The following is a 26,465-nucleotide window of genomic DNA, read 5'->3' as shown; positions in this document are numbered from 1 at the left end:
TCTTGAGAACCAATAGGTTTTTCATAAATGGTAGCTCTTGTCATTTGCAACATTCTGACACTTTTAGAAAGTCTTACAAAGTCTCCCTCTGAAGGGATATTTAACACATTCTAGTGAAGAGACAACGTCTAAAAACCAATGCCAACTAAATGGGAGCTGACCAACATGGGAAGGTCTCGGGCAGGGCTCAGAGTGTAGCTGGGGGAGAGGGCGGGGAGGGACAGGTGGGCCTCGGGAGCCCGACTGGGTCAGAGAATAGAATCTCTTCTGTTTTTTATAATTCTGCCAAGTTTTCTTTGTAACCAACTTTATTTCCACTCACTGCAACTCATTGACACCGACTTTATTTCCATAAGATTGCACATGCACAGACCACTCCAAACAACCCTCAGAAAACTAAAGCAGTACCTTTATTTTATACAAACAGTATAAAATGTTCATTATGTAAGAGCTGTGTTTTGTTTACAATATATTATATTGCTCCAAGCCAATGCCAAAAGTCCATACGTTATATTCCCTATTTTATTGTGTTTACAATATATTATATTGTTAAATGCCACTGCCACCATGTTCTTTCTTTCTTTCTCTTTCTTTCAATACTGAATTCTCTGGAATCATGGTGAGGTCAAAATTCGGTCAAAATATGGTGTATTGAGAGTTTAAGAACAAGGGGAACTTTAAAAATGTGACAAATGTCTAAACCCATGACAGTAAAATTAGAAATGTTGTAACTTCAACACAGTTAACTGCTCCATCCAAACCCTTGATTTATGCATTTCTGTTCCATTTCCAGTGTTCCTCAGGCCCTTGACACCATGAGTACATTGTAATTTTGGAAATTATTCGCCAGCTACACAACTGAAAAGACAATTTTAACCTGATCAACTGACATAACATCTAATCTGTCCCAAAGCACTGAAACAAGAAATCTATACCATCCCACTACAGACATACTTAGAAAACTTAAAAGGAAGAGTAAATATCAGCTCAGTGATTTATAATGAAGCTAATAAAATTCAGGCCAGTATTCTTAACTGTAATGAACATTATTTGAACATTCAACACATGAAAGGTTAACAAAGGCTATGAACTTAGTGTAACTTAAAACGTTTCAGATGTCGGAGTTCACCAGATGTAATTGGATTCAGGTGGATCCTGCCGCTCCTCAGCCTTTTTAAGTGAAGGCGTGTGCTGCCCCAGCCGGGTGCCTGCTGGCCTCAGGGCATGCATGAGGCGGGCTCCGTACCCTGTAAAATTATTCACAGCTTAAAAGAAAAGAAACTACAAAAACAGGCTCTTCAGATTCATTACTAACCATTCAAATGAAACCCATTTTCCCTTTTCAACCCAGAGTAGACCACAGCCACCACAAAAAGCCACCTGAATGAAGAGATGTTACAGGTTCAAGGTCTCTGCTAAAAAAGGAACCTATTTTAGGAACGCCATCAAATCTGGCTTCCATCGAAGCTCTGACTCCCTATAGATTTTGGCCATGCAGAAACTCTTGATGCAAAGTTTGGATGGATGTGGTCGAAAGAACGATTTTCTCCACCCAAGGTCTGGAAAGGATCTGGCACTGAGGTCCCCAAAGCAGGGATGTTCCTGCAGAGGATCTGATCATTTTCACTGCATTGCAAATCCAGCCTCGATTATATTGATCTGGAACACTCCCCGCTCTTCATCTCTTCACAGTGATCGCACAATCAAGTGTGGCGACTGCACTTACACAAAATGGGAATTGTGCAAGAACTAAGGACCTCCACCTTGCATTTTAGAGAAGGGTTATGATTTGAACGGACTCCTTATCCATGGGTTTTTGTCAGTTTCAGTCATGGTGGGCATCTATCCATTTCCAGCTTAGTTGTAAGTGGACAGTAATACTAAGTTCCATAGCTCCAGACCCCCCTTTCTCCTACTTGCGAACTTCTAGAGGTGCCTGAGGCACTGACTCCTTTCTCCTGATTTCCTAAAAGGGATCCAAGGGGGCAATCACATTTAAAAAAATCTGCCTCCATCTTCCTGTGCATTAAAGTCGAGTTTGGCATTCCATTTGTTCCCTGTGGTTTTTTAAACGCAAGCATGCCATTAAGTAACTACTGAGAACAGAATACTTTGTTCCCGAATGTGTTTCTCTGAATTGTCAGTATGTAGGCTGGTAGCTCAAGGAACAGCCAGAACATGAGCCAACAATGCGCTGGAGTAAATCCTTACCCTGCTGTTCTCCCCGCCACCCATGAAGCCCGAACCTCCCCGCTGGCGAGGGTGAGCCTCAGCCGGGAAGTCTGTCTCCAATGTCCTCCTCCCCACTAACACGTCTGGGTGCCTGAGACCTCCCAAAGTGTCACCTCGCTGGGAGTCTGTTCTCTCCAGCACTCCATGCCTCCGACCTTCCTTCCTTCCCCCTGGTCAAAATAAATCTCTTTCTTTCTGCTTGATTCTCTAAGCTCATGTACAAAATGGCTGGGTGGCCTCTTCTGGACACCACATTTGCATTTTAATCAGGCGCTGGGGCATCATCTTGAGGCAACGCCATGACCTGAGGAAGGTACATTGATGACAAAACTCTCAGCAGCAGGTCGAGGAGTGGGGGTGGATGGGGGCTGGCAATCCTGTCCAATTGCTCATCGATGCTACTCGAGGGCCCCTGACTTGCCTTCTTTTTGGTGATGTGACTGGTTTATCAGCAGGAACAGTGCCCCCTACTCTCTTGCCATCACCCTCGGTCACCAGGTCCCAAATGTGGGTCCCAGAGGAGCTTTGTAACTGATGCCTGGGATGTATAGTGTGACCTCAGCCCATCCCTAGGCCCCAGGATGTCTCAAAAGTTACTTGCATCCTGAGTTAAGGGTGGCATAAAAGATTTGGTTTACTCTTTCCCCAAGTATCTCTCGAAATGGTTAGTTTTCTGCAGTTCTTTTAGTCCAAAAAAAGCTTCCCCCAAGTGTGTCCCTGTAGGGATGCATTTAGCCATTATTACCTTCGGAAAGAACTATTTTCCAGAAGAGCTGAACTTCTGGTTAAGCTACACCCACCTGAAGCCAATTCAATCTACCATCCAGTCAATGTAGCACGTGACAAGACTCAAGTCAATGGCTTAGTGTAGCACAGACCAGACACCAATTTGCCTTAAAACCAACAAACAAAAAGGCACATATACCTACATATAAATGTATTAGATATACATCATAATAATATAATGTGATTATAAAATATACACAGAAATTAGAGATTTGAGATTGAGATATATATATTTATATATAAACTTATATATAAATATAATAAAATAACAAAAAATATAAAACTATTGTCAAACCCGTCTTTTCCATCCACCTAGCTGATAATTTCCATACTCCCTGGGCTGCACAGACCACCCTTTGGAAACGCTGGATCTAGAAAAATATCTGTTGTGAGGGTGATCTGTGCAATTTGTGTCCATTATTTTGGAAACTGACTGTGATAGGTGCAAGCTGAACTTCTGCGTTTGAAGGCTGTTGGATGACTGAAGCCTGCCTTCCTTCAAAGGCAAGGTGGACTGTGGGCCCACCTTAGGCTCTCCTAAGCCCACCTTAGTTTAGGAGACGGAATGCTAGCCCCACCAGGTGGGGCATTTTCTGTCATCTCACTGACAGGTCTCCAGCGCCTGGATTCTTGCTTGGAACAGAGAAGATCTCAATCAAAATGAAATGGTTGAATTGAACCAGTTTCATTTTGTGCTGAAAACAGGCCAGTGGTTTATCATCTCTATAGCTAGCTCATTTTTGGGTAGTCAGTAAATTTTAAAATCCACAACTCCATATTCCCTAGACCTTTTCTTTCTTTCCTTCTTTTTTCTTTCTTTTTTTCTTTTTTTTTTCTGCCTCAAAAGAACTTATTTGAAACATACCACAACTAATAATATTTAGTAATCCTCAAGAGCAAAATTCTTTATGTTTTATATGCTCACGGGTAGATCTTAAAGGATAAAATCAGAGCCAAACAGATCTATATATTTGGTTTAGACTCTTATACTTGTTATTTCTTTCATAGTTACCACACTGTATTACCAAATCAACCTGAATTACTGATTTAACTTAGAAAAGTGGAGCTATTTTACAGATGTGATAATTTGCACAGCTGCAATGCCCTTAGACTCTAAAACTTAGGCTCAAAGGTTTAGAGAGTTGAGGGGGCCAGGGGTGAGCCCGGGGGACAGGAGGCAAACATGGGAAGCAGGGCTGAGTTACGGGTCATCTATAGCTGCGGGAGCCAAGATAGGCTAGAGGCGGGCTCTCCAGACGCCTCCCACTCACTTTTATTGCAGTGTCTTCCGTGCCAGCCTTCCTGACATTGGCACTTGCTGGGCTCATGACAGGTTCCATGGGTACCGCAGCCAGGCTCGCAGACCGCTAGAACCGGAGGAGATACAAAGTGTTTCCTGAGCTTTCACTGTTCAACAGAATTAGTTGCCTTTCCTGCAGTTCTTTAGAATGTATTAGTTTGGGCTTCACCCCTGTTGTTGTTTTGTTGTTGTTGTTGTTTTTCTAAGCCATTCTCCAGCTCTAAGTCAGTTGGGGACTTTTTGAAAAAAGGCCTGAGAGAGATGGTAAACTAAGCTTGATGCTTCTGAGTCACAAAAGATGCTCAGTAGGACTCAGAAACTGCTGGAATGGAAGCTCATTTTCCTTAAGAAAACCCCAAATAGTTAAAAAGCTGAGTTGCTCGTGTGTGAATGTGTCCATGTTTTCACATGCATGGATTTCATAAAATGTCTTTGTTCTAGAGAAAGGGAACACAGATGTCCTTGAGCATCATGGTGATGCTCAGGCAACATGCAGGAGGCCCAGAAGTTGTGTAGGAAGAGATCCCCGAGCTCGAGCTGATTCTGCGGATGGGTACTTACTGATTCTGGGTACTTACGCTTGGAACAGAGGTCTCCTTGGTAACCTTTGGAGCACTTACATTTGCTTTTACCAATGCATTTACCTCCATTTCGACAGGGCTGCGGGCATTTGCCTGAAACAGAGAAGGATACAGAGAAGCCAGGAACTCGGTGCTTCATTCAGAGATATTCACGTTTTTCAAGGGAATTGCAGGGCTTTGAGAGGATAAGTACTTTTAGATGGCACCAATTCCCACTTATTTCAGACCTGCTCTGGCTTTGATACCGCTGGAGTTTCATTCTTGGAACAAACGGGCTAGTATTGTCACTTGTGATTTCTAATGGATATCTGTTAACGATAAATTTGTTGCCCACATGCTATGTGTATATGACTTTTTTGGTAAGCAGAATAAAACTCTGTTTTGCAAACACTTGTAATTTAAGATACAGTACAGGTTAAGATGTGAATAAGCCGCCAAGTGATCTTTTCTCTGAGTTCTGACTTTGAATGTCACTCTTTCTGAAAGCAGACCTACACCTGTGAGCAGCAGTATCTTTCCAGCCTAGGATTCTCCAGAGAGCAGGGCTTGCATGCAGAGTCTCTTTGTTAAAGTGATCCTAGGAAACCAGAATGGGGGACAGGGAGAAGAAAGAATGGAAGGAAGGAAAGCCAACACAAAAGTGTGTGTGTGGGTTGGTCATCACTATAGGCAACCAGGCTCTATCCTGTGGGATTCTTCTGAGAGGCTGTGGACACGGCACCTTCAAGTCACTCTTAAGAAGGGAGAGGGGAGCATTTGTTCATTGGCACCTGTCTTTCACTGGTTGAGAGTCACCCTATGGAATGACTTCCTCACACTTCCAGTATGCCCTTATGTGAGTGCTGACTGATTTTGTAGGACTCATAGGAGTCTCTGGGTAGAAAGCAGAAGAAGTGTGGAGCAACTAAGATGGGGTATGATCAGGTTATGCCACACAAAACAGGTTTGCACAGCAGTGACTGGAGTGAAAAACGGGCTGAGAGGAGATATGAAGTAGGGCACCAAAGGGGGCCCATACCACACCAATGCTTTTTTTCCTAGAATGTCTTAGGGCCTCAAAATATATCACTCTTTCTTTTATGCCCGTGCCAAATGAGAATTGCTAATGTTTTCACAGCTCTTTGGGTTACAGGATTTTAGAGCTGCAGTAGGGCCTTAGAAGTAAAAATGATAAAATGATTGTCTTTTATTCCAGAAGCTATTTATTCTCCCTCTGCAATCTAGAATTTGCCATCCCAAGGCTGGATGGTTTGAAGAAGTAGAAGAAAAAGGATGGTTCACCCAGAGCTGACTGGATCCCATGACTAGCATGATGGCATTCCAAAGAGAGCAAATACCCATTAGGTTTTGGGAGTGAAGGGATTTGGATTTTTTTTTTTTATTGTTGTTCTTTTTCTTTTTTTTTACATTTCAGCAGAATACTCATTACAAAAGTCTCAATACATAAGGAGAAGAAATGAAATCTTTATCATAAAACATACTTTTATTCTCTAAGCTCTTCTTTTTATGGTCAAATGAGCCTTCAAATGAAGTGAGCTACCCTATGTTTTACGAGCAAGCGCTATGTTTGATAAACATAAATTCCATATGCAAATTATTTTGCTGAAACACTTACTTCTCTTTTCACTTATTCGAAAGGACCTTCTCCAATGTATAAATTCAGCAAAGCAACATTTAGCCATTGTGCAGACAATAGAGACATAATATTGAGATGTTAGAGTCTCTCAAAAACCTGGAATGCCATTATACCTTTAAGTTTTTCTGATGCAGGGATGTTCTAGAAACAGGCATCAAAGGACCTTAATAATAGAACACCACCTTTTCATTGACTATTAAAAATCCAAAAGTCTCCTTTTTGCTAAGACAATGCTAGAATAATAGCATTTACTATTTGGTCAAGATCCCAAGTCTTACCTAAAGCAAAGGAATGCCTAACTCTGAATTTCCATTTGTATCAATGAAATATCTGACCTCACCATATGTACCAAATTGGATCCTATCACAGTATTCTGCCATGCACTTGGGTTTTTCAAGTCAACAAGATGTGGGACAATAACCCTATGTCAGAAAATATAGTACTTATTGTGAAATACTTGGTGACACCAAGTTCCCCACTTCAATGAGAGGTGAACTTGATAGCCAGGGATATCACAGAGAATGACTGGTGGAGAGAACCTTTTCATTGCTTCCATGGGTCTTTTTGTTTTCTTTATCAGAGGGAAGTGAGTGTTTGGGTTCACCACAGCCAGGAATAAGGATGTTCTCTCTTGGTTATCACACAGCAGAAATGTGACTACAGGCGACTATCCCAAGGCCATTCCAAATCAAATCTTACGAAGCCAAAACCTCATGAAGCTGTGACTGTTTTAAAAATCAGAATCCTCTAAGTGTCTTGAATGTTGACTTCCTTTTCCTGAAAATATTTCGCAATAAATTTGATCCATTGGACAGTGGAAAAGTGAGCCAACTTGAAAGATTACACATTTTTACCCAGAACAGACTAAACATTGCCTGAAGACAAACAAATTTTACTAAGTTTATATGTTAGCATTTTACTATAACCAGTGAGTGGGGGGGGGGGGGTCCAGGGAGAACAATGAGTTAGGGATTGACAAAATAAGGACATTAAACTTCCTCTGCCCATCGGATTGTAGGGTAACTTAAATGTGTGACTCTGCTTCACATAGAAAACCAACAAAAATGATTTATAACAGTGCCAACAACTATCATCTCTGCGTCTTAGGATTATAGGTGATTTTTAATTGTTTTATTCGGTATTCTAATTTTTTTTATAAAGAATATTTTATACAGAGGACTATTTTTTTTAGTCCCATAGATTTCATTTTATTTTTTATTTTTTTATTATATTCAGTTAGCCAACATATAGTACTTCATTAGTTTTTCATGTAGTGTTCAACAATTTATTAGTTGTGTATAACACCCAGTGCACATCACAACAGGTGCCCTCCTTAATACTCTCCAGCAGGCTACCCCATCGCCCCACCCTCCTCCCTTCTGTAACCCTCAGTTTGTTTCCTGAATTCCAGAGTCTCTCACACTTTGTCTCCTTCTCTGATTTCTTTCCCTTCATTTTTCCCTCCCTTCCCCTGTGGTCCTCCATACTATTCTTATGTCCCCCATATGACTGAAACCATATGTTAATTGTCTTTCTCTGCTTGACTTATTTCACTTAGCATAATTCCCTCCAGTTTCATACATGTCAATGCAAATGGGTGGGTATTCATCCTTTCTGATGGCTGAGTAATATTCCATGGTATAGATGAACCACATCTTCTTTATCCAGTCATCTGTTGAAGGGCATCTCAGCTCCTCCCATAGTTTGGCTATTGTGGACACTGCTGCTATGAACATTGGGATGCATGTTCCCCTTCTTTTCACTATGTTACAGAGGACTTTTATAAAAATAAGAACCCATTATGTTATTTTAAAACTTCATTTATAATACAGCATAAATAATCCATGTAAACTTTTTAACTGAAAGTTCACTTGGGATAGCTAGCTATGAACCTTAAGTAACGGGATAAATGTATACTCCCTACTTCCAGATATTTCTAAACTTGATGTTATTTGTTAACTGGAAAGAGTATCTTAAATTAAGTCAAACTGAAGTTTGAGAAGATATCAGTCCTAATAAATGCCAGGGGAAATGAAAATATAAGTAACATCAGAATATATATCTCATGAAAAAAACAGGCAATAACAAGTATTGGCAAGGATGTGGAGAAACTGGAACCTTCATACATTGCTGGTAGGAATGTAAAATAGTACAGTGGCTTTGGAAAACAGTTTGGCAGTTCCTCATAAAATTGAACATGGAGTTAACATGTGGCCTACAATTCCATCCCTAGGAATATACCTGAGAGAACTGAAAACATATGTCCACACAAAAACTTGTACATGAATGCTCACAGCAGCTTTATTCACAATCACCCCAATGTGGAAACAACCAAATGTCTGTAAATTGATGAATGGATAAACAAAAGATGGTTTGTATATCCACACAATGGAATATTATTCAGCAATTAAAAGGAAGTAATGATACATGCCACAACATGGATAAATCTCAAAAACATCGTGCTAAGTGAAAGAAGTCAGACACAAAGGGAAAATGTTATATGATTCTATTTATATGAAATGTTCAGAATAGGCAAATCTGAAGAGATAGAACGTAGACTAGTAGTTTCTAGTACTTTGGGGAAAGGGGAATAGTGAGTGCCTGCTCATGGGTGCAGGGTGTCTTTTGACATCTTTTGACATGTCTAATGCCATGTTCTGGAATGAGACAGAAATGGTACTGTTCTTCATGAATATATACTGAATTGCATATTTTAAAATGGTAAATTTTTTGGTATGTGAATTACATCTCAATTTTAAAATAAGAATTCATAATTCAATTTTTTGTCTCTACTATACCAGAGGCACTTTTCAACTCAAGATCCATTTCCGTATTTTCTTGGTACTGTGGTTCTTGTAATAGAAACAAGACATTTCCTAGAGGGATTTGAGGATAACTTGTGATAGGGATAATCAGGAGCCTTCAAAGGCCTACATTTTTGGTGTAGTAAGGGAAAAAAGGAATAGAAATCATTGTCTCTGCCAATGGAAAGTTGTAAACCCAAGGACATACTTACATGTAGAGAAATGAACCCAAGAACAAAGATTCATAAATATGATTTAGCTAAGTAAGTGAAGTCTGAGAGTAAGTATGGGGAGAAAATTGAGGGGAATTAGTTCAGAGAAATTTTTATCAGTTCAGGGTAATTAATAAGAACAGAAACCATATCCTGACAATTAATTACATGTTCTATGGAAACTTCAGAGGTATTTCACTTGAACTCTATCAAAAATGGTTACTTCATCTACTACTCATTAAAGTACAAATAAATTAGAGGTTGAAAGATAAAATAGTTGTCAATATTACTTAATTTTGAGCCCACTGCAACCCACTTCAGAAACTATGGTGGTACTAAACACAGCAGTATTTTACAGATACAATATGGCTGGAAATGAAAATGCTATATTCCAGAACTTCCAAAAAGGCAGCGACAGGGCACCCTTAGCAGACATGCTTCACGTTCTTTTTCTCCTTCCTGCATGGAGCACTGGTGTTATCTGTTTTCTGGATCATGAAGCAATCTAGGATGCGGTTGACTCATTGCTGAGATTAATAGAAAGATTCAGCGATCTGCTGAGGGTTACATGGCTGGTAGGGGGAGGAGCCAGGATAAGCAGTTTGACATCCTGATTCTGAAAAAAATGACTCTCTACCACATTCCACCCTTAAGTTTTTTTTTTCTTTGTATGGAAGCATGATCAAAATATCATGAAGGCATGATGGAGACCTAGCTGCATTGATCTGAAGTTCATAGCTCAACTATTTTTTTCCCAAAATAAACATTCATGTGACACTTCATCAATCAAGATATAGAGCATTTTTGGTACCCCATAAAGTTCCTCTGTGCCCCCAACAACCAACCTGGTTTCTACTATCATCCCTTAATTTTGCCTGTTCTTCAACTTCATAAAAATGGAATCGTGCAGTATGCACTTTTCCCTTTACGTAACATCTGTGCAGTTCATTTTTGTACTGTGTGCTGTTAGTTTGTTCTTTTTTTTTTTTTTTTTTAATTGTTGTGCACCCTTTCTCCCTTTTCCTTGAATCTATCCCTTCCTCTTAGATGGGTTACTGGCTCTAATTTAGGGAAGAAATTCTATGCCCGCAGGTAGATAATCCACCTGTCCCAAAACTCTGGTCTACATTTATAAGCTGAAGCGAGGGTCTCTGCACAATGAGAAGGGGACAAACTCACTAATAAGAAACAATACAACATGCCAAACAATACAAACCCAGATATGACTGAGTCAGAGTGTGGGCTCGAAGTCATCTGGCGCCCACTGCCCAATCTTTAGGAAAAATGAAGATGGCTATATCTAGTGAAAAGAAGCCACTGACCTGAGACCTTGGATAAGCTATTCATTGTCTCTGGGCTTCAGTTTCCTCACTGAAAAAATGATGGGGTTAGGTGAAGTATTGAGGCTCCCCTCTACCCCCCAGAAACAAAAAGAGTGCAGAAAGTCAATACTCACTTATTTCACACTGTGTTCCCTCTAGTCCTGGAGGGCAAATGCACTTTCCAGGGTAGAAACAGGTCCCTCCATTAAAGCAGGTGGTTGAGCAGTTTGCTATTAGAATGGATAACATGGGTAACTGTATTAGAGAGTAGGTTAAACCTTAAAAAAAAAAAAAAATCCAACTTCACTTAAAGTGAGGTGATATTTCTGAGACATCTGCCTCCTGCCCATTTACTTAGTCAAGTAAGCCACTTGGCAAATGCAAAAATGGTAACCAATTGCTTGATCATTGACAGATTCCAATACCATAATAGAATAGCACATACATTATATACGATTCTCCCCCTGGGGGCTTCTATTTTAGAGAAAAAAAAAAAGGCAAGATGTATAAAAAAAAGTTAGGTTTTTATGTTCTTGTAAATATGCCCTTAAAAAAGGAACACTATAAACACCCTAAAATATTTTTTGACGTTAAAAGAAGAGTAAAAAGGAGAAGACTTATTTTAGAATAGATAAAAGGGAGAAAGGCCATAAATACTAGGAGCTGGCAAAGGAGAAAGCAACTTTTTTTTTTTTTTTCCAGAACGAGAACAGAGATTCATCTTATGTAATAGGGATTTTAAAAAATAGACTTTTATGACATTTGGAGGAAGGAGTCCCGGTGTTCGGGAAAGGACAGACTATCAATCCTCCTCAGATCCCACAGGAAGGGAAGCGTGCCGCAGCTACTTGGACAGATTATTGTGGGGGTCCAATTAACTAGATTTTCCAGGTAATAATCATACTGTTTGTGATTCATCCTAAACCCTGTCTTTGTGTCGACTTCTGGAATTTCACTGCTCACACCTAAAATAAAGGGAGGACAAAAATGGGGACGAGGGTGGAGCAAGTATCTAAAAATAGACGAATTGGCTCCTTCTAGAAAGGAGATGAAAATGAGAGCTTGGATTCTCAGCAATTCCAGTTATAGGGCCTATTTGTTCTTGTCCTATATAAAATGGGCCAAAGTTGGCTGCAGATGAACATATGCTGAAGTAAGCTTCCAGTAGGAAAATCAGAGAGGAGATCCAAAATTTATATGTATGCTTTCTTTGTGGAAAAGCAGTCCAACCTGCATGTCCTGCAAGTATCGTGCTTCTTATATGATAGAGCTTTTTGTTTAAACCACAAGGATCTGCCCTCTTAAGGCAATGCTGTACTTGTTTTGGCAAACACAGCCTCCCAATGCAGAAGAGAACAGCAGCATTTGGGTATAGAATTTAGGATTTAGGAGAACCAGCTCTTTGGGCTTCCTCCTTGCTAACTGCACCTAGTATTGTTACGGCAGGACAGTTGTTTTTGCAAGTGTGATTCTGTCTCCCCACCTGTCCCTGTGTCTTCTGGGGAATGAAGAAGAGACAAGAAAACATCAGGATCAGGGTCTGCTTGGCTAGAGCCCTCTGGGCACTACCCCTTCTAATGAATAAAATGGGATGAACGTGGGAGCTGAACTGGAAGTCTCAGAATGATGACAAAGCTAGTTAAAGAATGTGGCCATGCTCTTAGTATTTGTACAATTCTTTGCAAGCTTCTCTACATTTCTGTTGTGCAATGATTCTGGACTAGGAAAATGCACAGAGGCACCAGGTAACTTTCACTGGGGCTGAGGGCATGCTGGGCCAGGGCTTAACTTTTCATTTCCTAAAGCTGGCAACAGAAGTCCCAAGAGCCACCAAAAGTTCACCTTTAATATTGCTTCAAATATGTTATGCTCAGCTCTAGTTCTGTGCCAGTAATTAAACCATTTTTCAGAAGCTCTATACTCCCTCCTGGATGATAAATGCATCTTTTTGTTGAAGTAGTAAAAGCCATTATTTTTTAATATTCCCAGATCTCCAATGAGACCAAGTGGAATTTCAACAGACTTTCCAAAAGAATAATAATAAAAAGTTACTGGAGTCTAAGAAGTAGGGAAAAGATTTCATCTGAAATGTAAAATATTACAAAGTGTAAAACATACTGGAATCCACATATTTTCCTTCGACAGTGACCACACAGTGTTTGTGACTCCATAGCATTAGAAAAACATTGCAGTTGACACTCCATTGTTCAGACGATACCAATGACAGTCACATCTCAGTAAGCAGCCCTCACAAACAATCTCTTTAAACCTCTTCATACCTGAGTTCTTCATCCAAACCTCTGAGGGATTTGCTGTTTCCTAACAAGTTTTGTGATAATCTGAGTTTAATTCTATATTAAGAATTGCCCAATTTTGGAAGAGCGGAGATGTTGAGTGCTAAATTTTGACAAATAAAAAGAAACTTTTTTACTCACTGGCTGTTCTTATCTTGTCCTTAGTGCTTAACCTTTATGAATCCAAACTTTAAGTTAAATCCAATACTCTAGTTTTACATCACTTAAAAATAAATGTTAGAGATGGTCACAAAGATTATCTCCCCAGCTTGGGGCTGGGGAGCCAGGGGCAATGGCTTAATTCCCAATCTAGAGATCAGAGGGGCTCCTGGGTGCCTCAGGTCATGATCCCAGCGACCCAGGATGGAGCCCTGCATTGAGCTCCCTGCTCAGCAGGGAGTCTGCTTCTCCCTCTCCCTCCACTCGTGCTCTGTCTCTCTCTCTCAAATAAATAAAAATCTTAAAAAAAAAAAAACAAACAACTTTAGAGACAGGAAAAGTGTGACCCACGGGGAGACAAAGTCATCAGCCCAGATGCAGAGTCACTTGAGGAGGAATGGGGACCCCAACAGGTAGCCTGAATGACAACACAGTACCCCAGAGGGTGTGAGTTCGGGTCAAGCTACCAGAGTTCTGTAAACTTCATTTCGCTTCTCTGAGAATGAAGCAGATACAACTTTACATATCTCAAAAGGCTGTTGAGTGTAAAATCAGATAAAGTTGTGAAGTACTTTACGTATCATGGAAGAGCAGACCCCTGTGAATTATTCTTCTGACTCGTGCTGAGGGATTCTTCCGGGAGCTCTTCCTTCTTTTTAAAAAAGTGGTTCATTTCAATCTTAATTGATGTTGACAGCATGATCACTGAAGAGACACTTCTCAAAACTAACATATCTTTTCATTTCATAGCATGTATTTATTTTAAAAAACAAGGTTCTACTCACGCAATGGGAGTTTTTGACACAAGGATAATGTCAATAAATATATACACTTTGCATAATATTATTTAAGTTTTTTCCCCCATAAAAGATGTGAATCAGGCAAAACAAATTGGTATCTTGTAAAGCCTATGGACCGTTCAATATTTTAGAGCCAAGTTTGAACCCACTTTCTGAGAGCAAGCCTGGCGACAGTGCTGCGTCACAGGAAGGTGGAAAACCATCTCTCCCGGCTGTCCTCTGCGAGCAGATCATTGAATTGGCAGTCAGTCGGGAAAGGTGGCGCAGGTTGTTTCATTTCAGTCTTAGAAGCTCACCCATAAAACAGATTGAAGACATACCCAAACCCCACGTGGTACACAAAACTCCATGCTCCCCTCCCGTCAAGTTGTCAGTGGGAGACAGCTGCCCAGTCTGTACCCGGGACAGTCACCTAGGTAGGACCATGAGGCACATTCCTCTCCATGGAACAGAATAGGTGTGGAAGTTTTGGAAATCACTTCTTGGGATTTTTTTTTTTTTTTAAATCAGTGTCTACTCCAATCTCCTTCTCTGCTCACTGACTGGTTCCTGAAAGTTCCAGATCTCTAGGTGGAAGGTGCCAGGGTCCTCGAATCACAGCATGGAGGGCAGCCCCGCCCACTGTAGGGATTCCTGCACTGGAGCATTCTATGAGTACAAGCAAACTTCTAGTGTGTTGAACTACACCAAAATTTGGGGTTAAAGTTATTATAGCAGCCAACGAAGTTTTACACCCTATTAATAGAGCTATTATGGAGAGTGATGGTATATCAAATATACTTCTTTTAACTAAACATTTATAAAGTAAAAAGAACCTTGTTCTTAGAAAGAAACTGTTACCTTTATCACAATTGACTCCATAGAACCCAGGTGGGCAGATGCAGAACCCAGGAGTGACACAAAGCCCGCCATTCATACACCGTGGTGTGCAAAGGGCTGAGAGAGAGAGAGAGAGAGAGGGCTCTGATTAAGGCCAAGTAGGGTTTTGGGGAAGGACCGTTTCAGAAACATCGATAATACAATAGCTCTACATTTTTTGATCTCTGTGGTTGACTCTAAGGTCTTTAGAGATACAGGTGTGCTTTTATGCTTTTATTATTTATGAATTGTAAATGAGGTGTTTTTTTTTTTAAATGAGGTGTTTTTAAACTAATTTCATAGATGAGAATTTTGGAATTATTCCATTTCAGTGGCTGATGAAAATTTGCCTAGAATCATTACTTTGATTAAGACGTGGGTTTCTTAAGATTTTAAATATTTTTCCGTGCCCTATTTCCTACATCTTCTAATTCCAAAATATAGGCAAATGAGAAAAATTCTTATGTCTTAGTTTTACTCTCATCAAATAAGCTGTTGGTATTTAAGCATTCTGTGGTTAATCCACAATTTCCTCTTAACTCTTTCATATAGTAGTAATTTCACTGAGTTAGATATACTTACAATACAAATAATTTTTACCTTTTTTTTTTGGCTTTATAGTAACTACATAACTCAGGTGTAGACTTAGTTGTGAATCAAGTTACTTTGAATTGGAGTAGCTACTGTCAAATCAATCATAATAATTAGCTTTTTAAATCCAATTTAAGTGGAGGAGAAAAACTTCAAAACTTTCATAAGATTATGCCAAAGGATAGTGTGTATAATAGTGAATTAGGGATGGGGGTGGGTCGTGGCCGTGAAGAATGCAGACATTGTGCTAACATTCTCTGCCCCATCACCATATATTGGATTTAACAGAAAACCACTCTTAGAAGTACTCTCCAACTGCTCTTCTGCGGCTCTTTAAGATTTTACCAATTTTATGGTAGGACCAGCAAAATAATTTCAAAGATTGTGTTAAAAAAGCTTATGTGGGGCTCTTGTGTGACATCAGTTTCATTAGGAAGCAAGGAAGGATAGCTGGCTCTCTCCGTTCTTTACCTTTCTCACAGTGAGGGCCATAGAATCCATCAGGACACTGGCAGATGCGTCTTTCATTGCAAAAGCCTCCATTTCGGCACCCTCCTGGGCATTCAGCTTCACCAAAGAGAAACATGGTTATATGGAAACCTCTGAAATTGTGTTGGGTGAATTACAGCAAGCATGAAGAGGTAGGTGACCTCTACCCGAAGTGCCCTGATTATCCTAATTTACTGAATACTGGTAAGTTCTACCTATATTCTCTCTATACCTCTTGTGCTTCACTAAATCCTCAACAAAGCCAGATTTTGCATCTCTCCGTTCTACTTCCAGCAGTAGGGGGCTCACGGAAGAAGGCAAAGCAAGCTTTATTCTGCCTTCACCCCCACCTATCAATCTACTGGACTTTCTTAAATTCACACTGAAATAAATGATATAGCCCATAACGTTTACTTTCAGAGGGTGGAATGGCCTTTTGGTTCATCTTTAGAGCACTGAAGGCCTCTAGAGCTTAAATTCTGTGCTGGAAAATCTTGCATCAAGATGGGGAAAGAAATCTAGGCCTTCACGCTTAAATGGGCATCAGGGTGAGATGCCTTTGCCTGGCAGACATTGTTGTTATGACGGTGGTACCCTGTTCTCTGGGGAGGTCGGCAGCACCAAGCTTGTGGTGGGGGTATAAGTAGTATTGCCTTAACAGGTGGTAGTTGCTGGTAATGCCTGGCAACCTTGCTATGAAGTTGGGGACTCCCAAAGATTGTGTTGGTGGAGGGGAAAGAGAGAGGTAGAAGAGATGGCTTTTGAAGGGGTATTGGTAGTTAAAATTGTGAGTGGTGTCACAGCAGAGAAAAGCTCTTAATACCATACTGGACTCTGCAGTAACCAGCCCCTCTACCCATTGGTGAGGTTATAATTATACCAAAAAATTATCTGTCTGTCGATTATCTATCTTTTTACCCATATCACACCTGAAAGCCTTATGAGCCTTCTCTTGATGGGGATTACTGATTACCTTGTTGACATGTTTTAAAGAAGATAGCATTTTGAGGCGTCTGCAGGATGGTGTTGCCTTCAGAATTCATTACAATCACATTCACTTCAAATGCTGCCACTCCATCTTGTTTTCCAAGACATGGGAAACCAACTTGAACAACTAAGGAAAAAGCAAGTATAAAGAAAGAGTTTATCTAGTTGATTCCAGTTGCATAGAAATCTTGGTAAGAGAGACAAAGCAAAGCAAAAATGGTCACATTGCATTATTTGATAGTCTTGTATCTCCACCAGAGTAGAGACTGTATTTTGACCATATGGGTGTTTTCCACAGAACTTACATATCATGCTGGGTGGAGAAAGAATGAATAACTCATTAGTTTGTGCTCTGCTAATATGGAATCTGGGATATTTTTTTCCTAGTCTGGGCTTGTACTATCTTGAAAAAAAAAAAAGATTTTCTTTAAAAATTAAAGGTGCAAATAGGCAACACAGATTGATTAATTAGGAAAAGAAACCTTGTGGGTACCTTCACCAGCCTCCATATAATAAAAAAAAACAGCTAAAAAACAGTATTCCAGAATCTATTAAATAAAGATCCATAGAAACTAGTTTATTTTTACTTTGTGTGCCTGAAAGTGACACAATATTTTCTTTGGAAATATTCTACAACTCAGACTAGACTCTAATTGTTGGAATGAGTTTGTGAAGCTAATATTTTCTCAGGCTATTTGTTAATATTAAGGAGCGTTCATATCTTGGGGATCTAGACGGGAGTTTGGTATAATAAAATAAGCTTATATCTAACAGTTTAGCTTCCTAAAAACAAGCTATTTTTATGTGTATGTGAGTGTAATGATCACTTGGGGTATGTAGATGTTGACTTAGCAAAGAATGACAACTAATGATGATGGTGTACTGGGAGAGCAAGGAGGCCACCAACTCTGGAATGCCCACAAGTCAGTGGGTGGAAAATGGATCAAGTCATTGGCTAAGAGAGAGATTATGTAAATTTCTTCTTCTTCTGTTTTTTAAAGTAGGCTCCATGTTCATGTGGACCTGAGCTCAAGACCTGAGCTGAGATCAAGAGTAAAGACGCCTAGCCAACTGAGTCCTCGATTATATAAATTTCTAAAATCTACCAGGTTATCATAACATATCCATTGGGGAATACTGATCTAACTTATCCAATAGGCTCTAGTTCTTTCTTATAAATAGGAAGAAATTTTGCTAATAAGTAGATATTTGAAATTTTGTTTCATTTTGTTTGTATATAGCAGGTTATTCTTACCAAGCTTAGGGAAGTCATACCGAGCCAAGAAAAATCTTTCCCTTTAGAGTTTCCATAAACCTTTCCCCTAAGCTCATAAGAAGGAATGATTTGGAAATTGGTTTGCTCTTCCATAAGGTGTTGCACGCGAGCTGGTCATGCAATATTTTCAATGCCCTTAACAACCAAAAACCCCTCTCAAAGCTTTGACATTGTCAGTGTTTATTACTGTGCCATTCTCAAAATAGTATGTCTTTCCAGTTCTCCTGAATCTTGAGATCCAAGCATTGCAACTAATCAATTAAACAATAAAAAGGAAATACATTTTAACAGATATAAAAAGAGAGAGAAAACCAAAATTGTGCCTGAAGTTTCAAAGTAAAATTGTCCTTGCTGAAAGCCTTGCTTTAATGAAATCTTAGACACAAAAATGTCAATTTCTAAAACACAAAAATCCATTGTAGGGATTTCCATTTCAAAAAGAAGCAAGAGTTGACAAATTTCTCTTCCAATGCATTTTCACTTGGTTCAGTTATAAAATTTTCGAACTATTGTTTTCCAGGTGCATCTATTTTTCTGGACCTTACTTAGCCTGGACTTCACAGTCCACTTAATTCTTTAAAAAAGGCACTTGATGGGGAGTCTTGGTGTCATAGTCAGTTGAGCATCCAACTCGTGGTTTCTGCTTAGGTCATGGTCTCAGGATTGTGGGATCGAGCCCCATGTCTGGCTCTGCACTCGGTATAAAGCCTGCTTAAGATTCTCTCCCTCCCTCTCCCTCTGCCCCACTCTTTCCCCTTTCCCTCTCTCTCTCTCCCTCTCTAAAACAAAAACAAAAACAAAAACAATTTATCAAAGCATTCACTCATACAGCATAGTTATGCCTAATTCTGTCAAATGCAAAAGAAAAGTCTTCTATATTTTTGAATGAAAAATTTTAGGCAATCTTGGCAGATAACTAAAGATGTAGCATCATTATTTTCTTAGTAAACCATAGGTAAGCTATCTCTAAGAGTTATTGTACTAATCTAAAATTATGTTCAATTCATATTAATATTCATGTGAAATATTTTCCTTCTTCATCTTTAAAGATCTAACAATCTAGGTTTAAAACTGTGCTAATTTTCCTTACATATTTATAATCACAACTAAACAAATTCAACTTCAATTAAAAATGAAAACATCACAAATTCCCTCAAGCCCAGGTGGAAAAGTTTTACCAACACATACCTATTTCTTTAGAAACAAGAGGTATGTCAGCATAATTATGGTCTGAATCTCAATACAGAATGATTTGAAAGGAACTAGGAAATAAAGTTTAAAAGTTAGGAGGCACATAGTTTATGAGTTTCAATGAATTAACTTTTAAAATAAAAGTAGAAATTAATAAAAGATATGTAAATAACACTAATGACATTTACCTATTTTTCAGTTTTAAAACTTGAAATAGAAATTTAATTGTGTGTGTTTGTGTGTGTAAATTCTACCCGTCCTCCTTTCTGCTTATAAATTTTATTTATAAGACTATTCAAGTAATATAAATTATAATTACAGCTTTTAAAATGTTTCCAAAAAATTTGCTTAAAAAAAACCAACAAAACACCTGAGGTGCCTGGGTGGCTCAATCAGTTGAGTGCCTGACTCTTGATTTCAGCTTGGGTCATGGTCTTGGTGTTGTGAGATCAGGCCCAACACTGGATTCTTTGCTTAGCGGGGAGTTTGCTTGAGATTGCCTTTCCCTCTCCCTGTGCCCCTCCCCCCTCAAATAAAAACACAACACAACAAAACAACAACAACAAAAACCACACCTGACTTTAGTTAGTAATTGACTTTTGTGCAACTTGTGCTCTACCCAAACTAGATTTCTTTCTGTTCCTCCGCATGTGATATATGGCCGCACTCTTCCTTTCTGTCCAGTGTCCTCCTACTCATCTTTCAAGATCAAAATGAAACATTTCTGTCACCTTCTCTGTAGTCTTACCTAACACCCCCTGCCTAAATCATTTCACTTATGTATTTCTCCAATACCTCTCTACATGATTTCTTATAATGATTTAATTATGATTCTGTATCCTTCACTAAGGATGAGATTTTCATCCGCAAGGACCATACCTTGTTTTTTTTGTAATTTCAGCACCTAGCCTATCGACCGTCACAGACTAGGCATTGACAGACATATAGATAGACCTTGTGGGAGACACACCCACATACCCTCATACACACCGGCACACATCCCCGTAAGTAGACGAGTTCCCCATAGACCGGGGGGGGGGGGGGAGGTATGGAGAATAAGACATGAACAGTGTGCATGCCAAAAAACACACACACAAAGAAAAAGATCTCGAAGATAAAGCACAGTAGCCCTACTTTCAGGGAATAACAGACACGTGATAGCTACGTTGTGTATAAGCAACTGAGGAGAGGGCCGCTTTCACCGAGAGCCAGATGAAATTGGTCCAGATGTCATGAATTCCAGGACAGTCTCGATTGTATAACTAAAGCTGAGGTAAATTAAAACAACCCAGAAAAACGGAAGCAGATTGTAGGTAACTCACGTGGCATTCAAGTGCACACGGATGTGCCCCTGACTGCAACAAACTGACTCGTAAACAGCCAAAGTATTCCTCTTCCACACTGAGAGGAGGGCCTCCAGGCACGAGAGCCACTGCCCTGAGCGGGGGGACAGGACGAGAGCAAGAGCGCATGCTCGGCACCACATGACCACAAACCGCTGTGCGACCCCCGTACACTTATCGGTGCCCCCAGGCTGTGGTCCCCGCCATTCGTTCTCTCAGCCAATACTGAGCACCCTCCCTGCTGAGGTCTGGGTTCCCTCCAGCATTAGCACCTACTGAAAAATGTCTAGACATGGAATTCCTGAAATCTTTGGTTGAGAAAGAAGCCTGCTGTCTTGGGTTCATGGTATGACAGAAACTGTGTTCAAAGAGGTAAAGCCTTGGCTTGATGGAAACTGTTTTTTGTTATCCAGTTTTACTGAAGCAGCCTGCAGTTTGTATTTCCTGTTTTTGTTTTCTTCAGATGCCAGAAGGCAGGCCCTTTGTAACTGTTAAAGATCAAGAATGTTCTTTTTCGTGCAATGTTTAGGCATCGAGGAGTCTCGGGGGATGAAAGGACGACTTAGCAGCGTGAGGGTATAAAACAGACCAGTAGAATAATGAACACTACCTGGATGTTTAGGGCCAAAGACACACTGATTTGGTTACTTTTTAATAATTCAAGGTACCCTTACTGCTCCTACTGTGGGGACTGAGCTAATAAGACTAATGAATAACTGCCCTGCAACGAGCTAAAATTCCCATAAACTTCTTGCACCTGCATTTCTGCAAACAAATCCTACATCTGCCTTCAAAACCCTATGTACTGGGGTAGGGGGTTTTGTGTGGGGGGGGTCGTATATGCAGAGTATGTGTGTGTGTGTGTGTGTGCGTGCGCGCGTTGCACACGCACATGGGCAAGTCACCTCAGCCCAGAAGGCTTACTCTTTTTATTCCTACCTTGTCCAAAACATCAATCATTTCCCCCTAAATTTTATGATTTATTAAGATTCTAGATGATTAGAAATTGAAGTTTTATCTCAGATAAAACTTTATCTCAATATTGGCACAGCATATATTCAAAATTGGATTGTTTCAATATCTGAAGAAATAGAATAGAAGAAATAGAATTTCAGTAAGCTTTTTTTTTTTTTTACTAAAGTGAATAAGGCTGGGAAGATTTAGGTTACAAACATTAAATTGGAAACTCAAAGATGCAAGATTTATTGGAAGTTCAGCAGGTGTAACTGTATAATTGATTTAATTATTTAATGGGCTACAATGAACTTGTTTTCCTTAAATAACCAGAAAATAGCAAGGGAAAAACTTAAGAATATAAAATGGAAATTGAAAGATCTATTATGTATTTGTTTTACTCCTGACTGCTTCTAAAAAGAGCAAAAAATATGATCGAGAAAATTATCTTTGACTGCAAAAAAACACTGTGTGACATGGCATGAGACTGAGTAATGGCCACACTCCAAGAATGTTCTTGTCTCTGTGATGTAGCAGTATGTGATTACAGTAGCAATGCCCTCTGTGTAGAACAGTGATGCCCATGGATCTGCAAGGGGCATCCACAGCCTTGGGGCTATAAATCTCAGGTGATTTTATCTCCAGAATCCAAGGCCTCATTCCTTCATAGGACCTTTCTAGAACCCTAAACCCATCAAGATTGGAAGCAAATACTCTGGAAGGGCTGCTAGTTATAACTGCAGCCCAGGGATGACCCAAGAGAAACCCAAATTCACACTCTTGCTGTCTACACCCACATGGATACCTATGCCAAGAAACTGAAAAAACTCTGCTTATTTAGTCCCCAGCTCCTTCTGTTCTGGGATGTAAAAATAAGGATCCACAGGCAGTAGTAGATGACCAAAACCTGAAAATGGACTTTACAAGACTATCTGATTTCTTAATTATTGCATAGATTTATAGGAGTGCTATAGGAGTGCATTTTCATTAGACACCAAAGTTACTCTAACATTCCTCTGGAAGAATAAGACTAATTTTTTTTTTTTTTTTTTTAGAAAGGACAGGGTTATGATATCAGTTATTTAAAAATTTTATAAAACTAAAAATATTATAATATCAGAACAAATAGTAAGCTCTAAAACTCTATGTATGGAAGAACTTAATGTGAAATAAAAGGTGTATCTTGAATCAATTCAGCCTCTTACACAGGAAAAGCTGAATACTCAGGAAAATAATTCAGATGAGAGCCCTACCTCATACTATTGTCAAAATAAATTTGATAAAATGCTAGAAGCATGTTCTAGTTATCACATAATTATCACATAATTGCTCTCTGAAGAAGAATTAATTTCTAAGCATAACAGTAGTCAGGAATGGCGTGCCTGGGTAGCTCAGTGGGTTAAGCCTGGGCCTTTGCCTCAGGTCATGATCCCAGTGTGGGATGGAGGTCCCCCTCACCAGTCGGGCTCTCTGCTCAGCAGGGAGCCTGCTTCCTCCTCTCTCTCTGCCTTCTTGTGATCTCTCTCTGTCAAATAAATATAAAATTTTTTTAAAAAGTAGTCAGGAAAAAATGACAAAGGGAAAGATAGTTTTGATCACATAGGACTTAGACTCTGCATATCCCTGCCTTCAAAAAAATAATAAACTGAAAAATATACCAGAAAGTATAAACAGTAAAGTAAAAGGAATAATATATAATAATATAAAATATATAATTTATTACAAGTCAATAAATTATATTTTCAATATAAAAATAAGCATGGCTAACCGACATTTTACATTATTTTTTTTTATAAAGTCTTTTTTTTTTTTTAAAGATTTTATTTATTTGACAGAGAGAGATCACAAGTAGAGAGAGAGAGAGAGAGAGAGAGGAGGAAGCAGGCTCCCTACCCAGCAGAGAGCCCGATGTGGGACTCGATCCCAGGACCCTGAAATCATGACCTGAGCCGAAGGCAGAGGCCCAATCCACTGAGCCACCCAGGCAGCCCCCATTTTACATTATTTAATAGATACAGAAAAATGTCTTCTACCTCGGTTGGAATAAAAAAAAATCAAATTAAAAGAACACTAAGAAACCTCTTTCCACTTTTTAAGTCAGCAAAAGAGTTCACATGATTAAAAACCCACATTGATGATGTTATGGTGAGCTAGGCCCTCTCCCACACTGCTAGCCAGGGTACAAATGGGCACAACCTTTGTGGAAAGTAATTTGGCATTTCGGCAATTTGTTCTAAAAGCCTTTGGAAATGCTCATAGTTCATGTCCTTTGACACAATAATTGTGCTTCTAAGAATCTACTTTAATAAAATAATGAGATCAGCTCTAAGACTTTGATACAAACATTAATCCAGTAAGTATTTTATGAAGTCCTGTTCTGTGTTGGGCCCTGTGCTGGCAGTCATGATGAATAAGACAAACAGGGCCTCCTACTCACTGACCATCTATTACTTTAAAAACGATATTTATTGTGATATTCCTAGTATGAAAACCCTGAAAACAGTCCAAGTAACACACAATAAGGGAATGAGTAAACTAATTATGCGTATGTTCATAAAATGGATAATAAGGACATCAAAAACAACTTTTGGAAAAATCTAAAATGACACTGGGAAATGCTTGTGTTAAAGTGTTAAAAGCCAAAAACAAAAACAAAAACAACTATAGTGCAAAATCAAATATATATCCTATTATCACAACTATGGAAAAATTTATATTCCTAGATGAGAAAGAAATACACATGTATTTGAACATGTTAACATAAGTGATCTCTGTACTTCTCTGAAAGTCATGAAACCTGGTCTCAGCTTCACTGCTTATTACTCATATATGACTTTGGGAAGTCAGTGAAGCCTCAGAAGGCTTAGTTTTCTAATTTGTACAATGGGGTGGTAATTCTGGCCTTGACTCCCTCCCAGAACTCAAATTGGAGAAGGCCTGAGCTGCTGTTTTACATGCTGAACATCTCTAAACAAATACCCCATACTGTGTTTTCTCAGCAGAGAAGGTAGATTAGCTCTGATATGTTAACACATTTCTCCCACTTTTCCATTGTCTCTTTGCTCCTTCAAATTCTTATTTAATACAATACTCATTTGGGGAAAGTTTTTCTCAATGTATCCCATTTTCCCCCAATCACTTGCTTTGCATCTTTGCCACATTTATGTGCACTACATTAATTCATAATAATTATTAGCTGGATATATCTCATGTAGTGACTTTCTTTTTTTAATCTGGAATTGCTTATGAACCAGGACTATGTCAAGTCTTCAGCAAATTAGGAAACAGCCATTTTGTCACTCCCATTCTTACTTTCTGCCCAAAGGAGGTAGGGATATAATAATCAAACTGCCCTAAAATCATTGGATCTCTTCAGGAAAACATTCCATGATTCCTCTGATGGGTGACTTCCAGGTCTTGAAATTATTCCCATCACCATTACAAGTGTAGACTCCACCCCCCCACAAGGCAAAGACCACCCACCTGATGCCTTGTGGGGCACTGTTCCCAGCAGAGGGACATTGATGGTTGGGTCTGCCATGATGCCTTTATCCAGGGAGCGTAAGGACAGGAATTCATAGAAGTATTCTGCCTACAACAAAAGGCATTGACAATCAGTACCGTGGGGACCATGGAGTGTGAGAAGGCATTTCTTAACTGGTCACTCCTCTGATAGGAGAGTGATATTTTTCACTATAGGAAATCTGAAACACATGACCTATGAAAATCTGTGTAGGCATAACTCACCCTTCTGGATTTTAGGACTCTAGAATTAGACTCTGGAGAGAAGTGATGCTTTAAAAACATTAATGACATCTATCCAAAATATCCATAAGGTGGCTTTTTAGCTTAAACAATATTATTTAGTTGCTGTCTCTTAAAAGGATTTAGGAAAAAAGCTCTTAAGGAAACAAGTGGTGTCAAAACAATCAGCAGCTAGTCCTTAGAAAATCCATCTCAGCTTCTTGGGTCATTCTTTAATTCTTTTCAAATTTGAGGTGAGTCTTTTGATCAGAATTTGGAAAGCTGTAATACATAAGGGATAATGAAAACAGTAAGCTATTGGCAAAAGAAGATATGAAAGTCCAAAAATGTAATGATTTTGTTGTGAATATTTATTTTTCAGTATCCTTCCCTGTGGCACATTTACATTTAAGGTCTCAATTTAATTATGGAGAGAAAAGCCTAAAAGTATAAAAACCACCATTGCAATATAACATCCTATAAAATTTTACATTGTAAACATTTTTCATTTTCCCACTAAGTCTAGTAGAGAAAATGGTACCTGTTACTTGAATAGCCACAAAATACTGAAAATGGTGAAGTATAATCTCCCTGGAGAGCTTTGATGCTTAAGTGATTCTCAACTGGGTTATTCAAATGATTTGTGATGGAAACATGTTCTTGCTTGGGAATAAAGAGCAATCAATAAATAGTGCAGATGCCAAAATGAGAGGTGAGCTGAGTGGCTCTGCAGTTATCTGTAGAGATATGCAGAATTTGGATGGGTTAATTAGCTAAATTATGAATTACATAAACATGGGCTAAAGTGACATTTTAAAAAAGAATATGACCTTTCCTATAGTCAGTATCAAATTTATTTCCCAGTATGGAGGATATTTAGAGATACCTGGTAGACATCCACACCAT

General features: G+C 39.2%; 1 protein-coding gene across 1 annotated transcript in view; it reads right to left on the bottom strand.

The window, feature by feature from the left end:
• Positions 1-328: 328 nt before the first annotated feature.
• Positions 329-26,465, bottom strand: part of WIF1 (WNT inhibitory factor 1) — a 66,397-nt gene continuing 40,260 nt past the window's right edge. Inside the window, exons 3-10 of the mRNA XM_032854903.1 lie at positions 25,299-25,407; positions 17,038-17,178; positions 16,047-16,142; positions 14,967-15,062; positions 11,008-11,103; positions 4,897-4,992; positions 4,290-4,385; positions 329-1,247 (exon numbers count right to left, since the gene is read on the bottom strand). Coding sequence (XP_032710794.1) covers positions 1,126-1,247; positions 4,290-4,385; positions 4,897-4,992; positions 11,008-11,103; positions 14,967-15,062; positions 16,047-16,142; positions 17,038-17,178; positions 25,299-25,407 — 852 coding nt within the window. The 3' untranslated portion in view covers positions 329-1,125. The remainder of the gene's footprint in view (positions 1,248-4,289; positions 4,386-4,896; positions 4,993-11,007; positions 11,104-14,966; positions 15,063-16,046; positions 16,143-17,037; positions 17,179-25,298; positions 25,408-26,465) is intronic.

Source organism: Lontra canadensis, unplaced genomic scaffold (assembly GCF_010015895.1).
Source record: "Lontra canadensis isolate GAN:19392208 unplaced genomic scaffold, GSC_riverotter_1.0 scaffold9, whole genome shotgun sequence".
NCBI classification, from domain to species: Eukaryota; Metazoa; Chordata; class Mammalia; order Carnivora; family Mustelidae; genus Lontra; species Lontra canadensis.
This window is presented reverse-complemented; position numbering and strand designations above follow the sequence as displayed.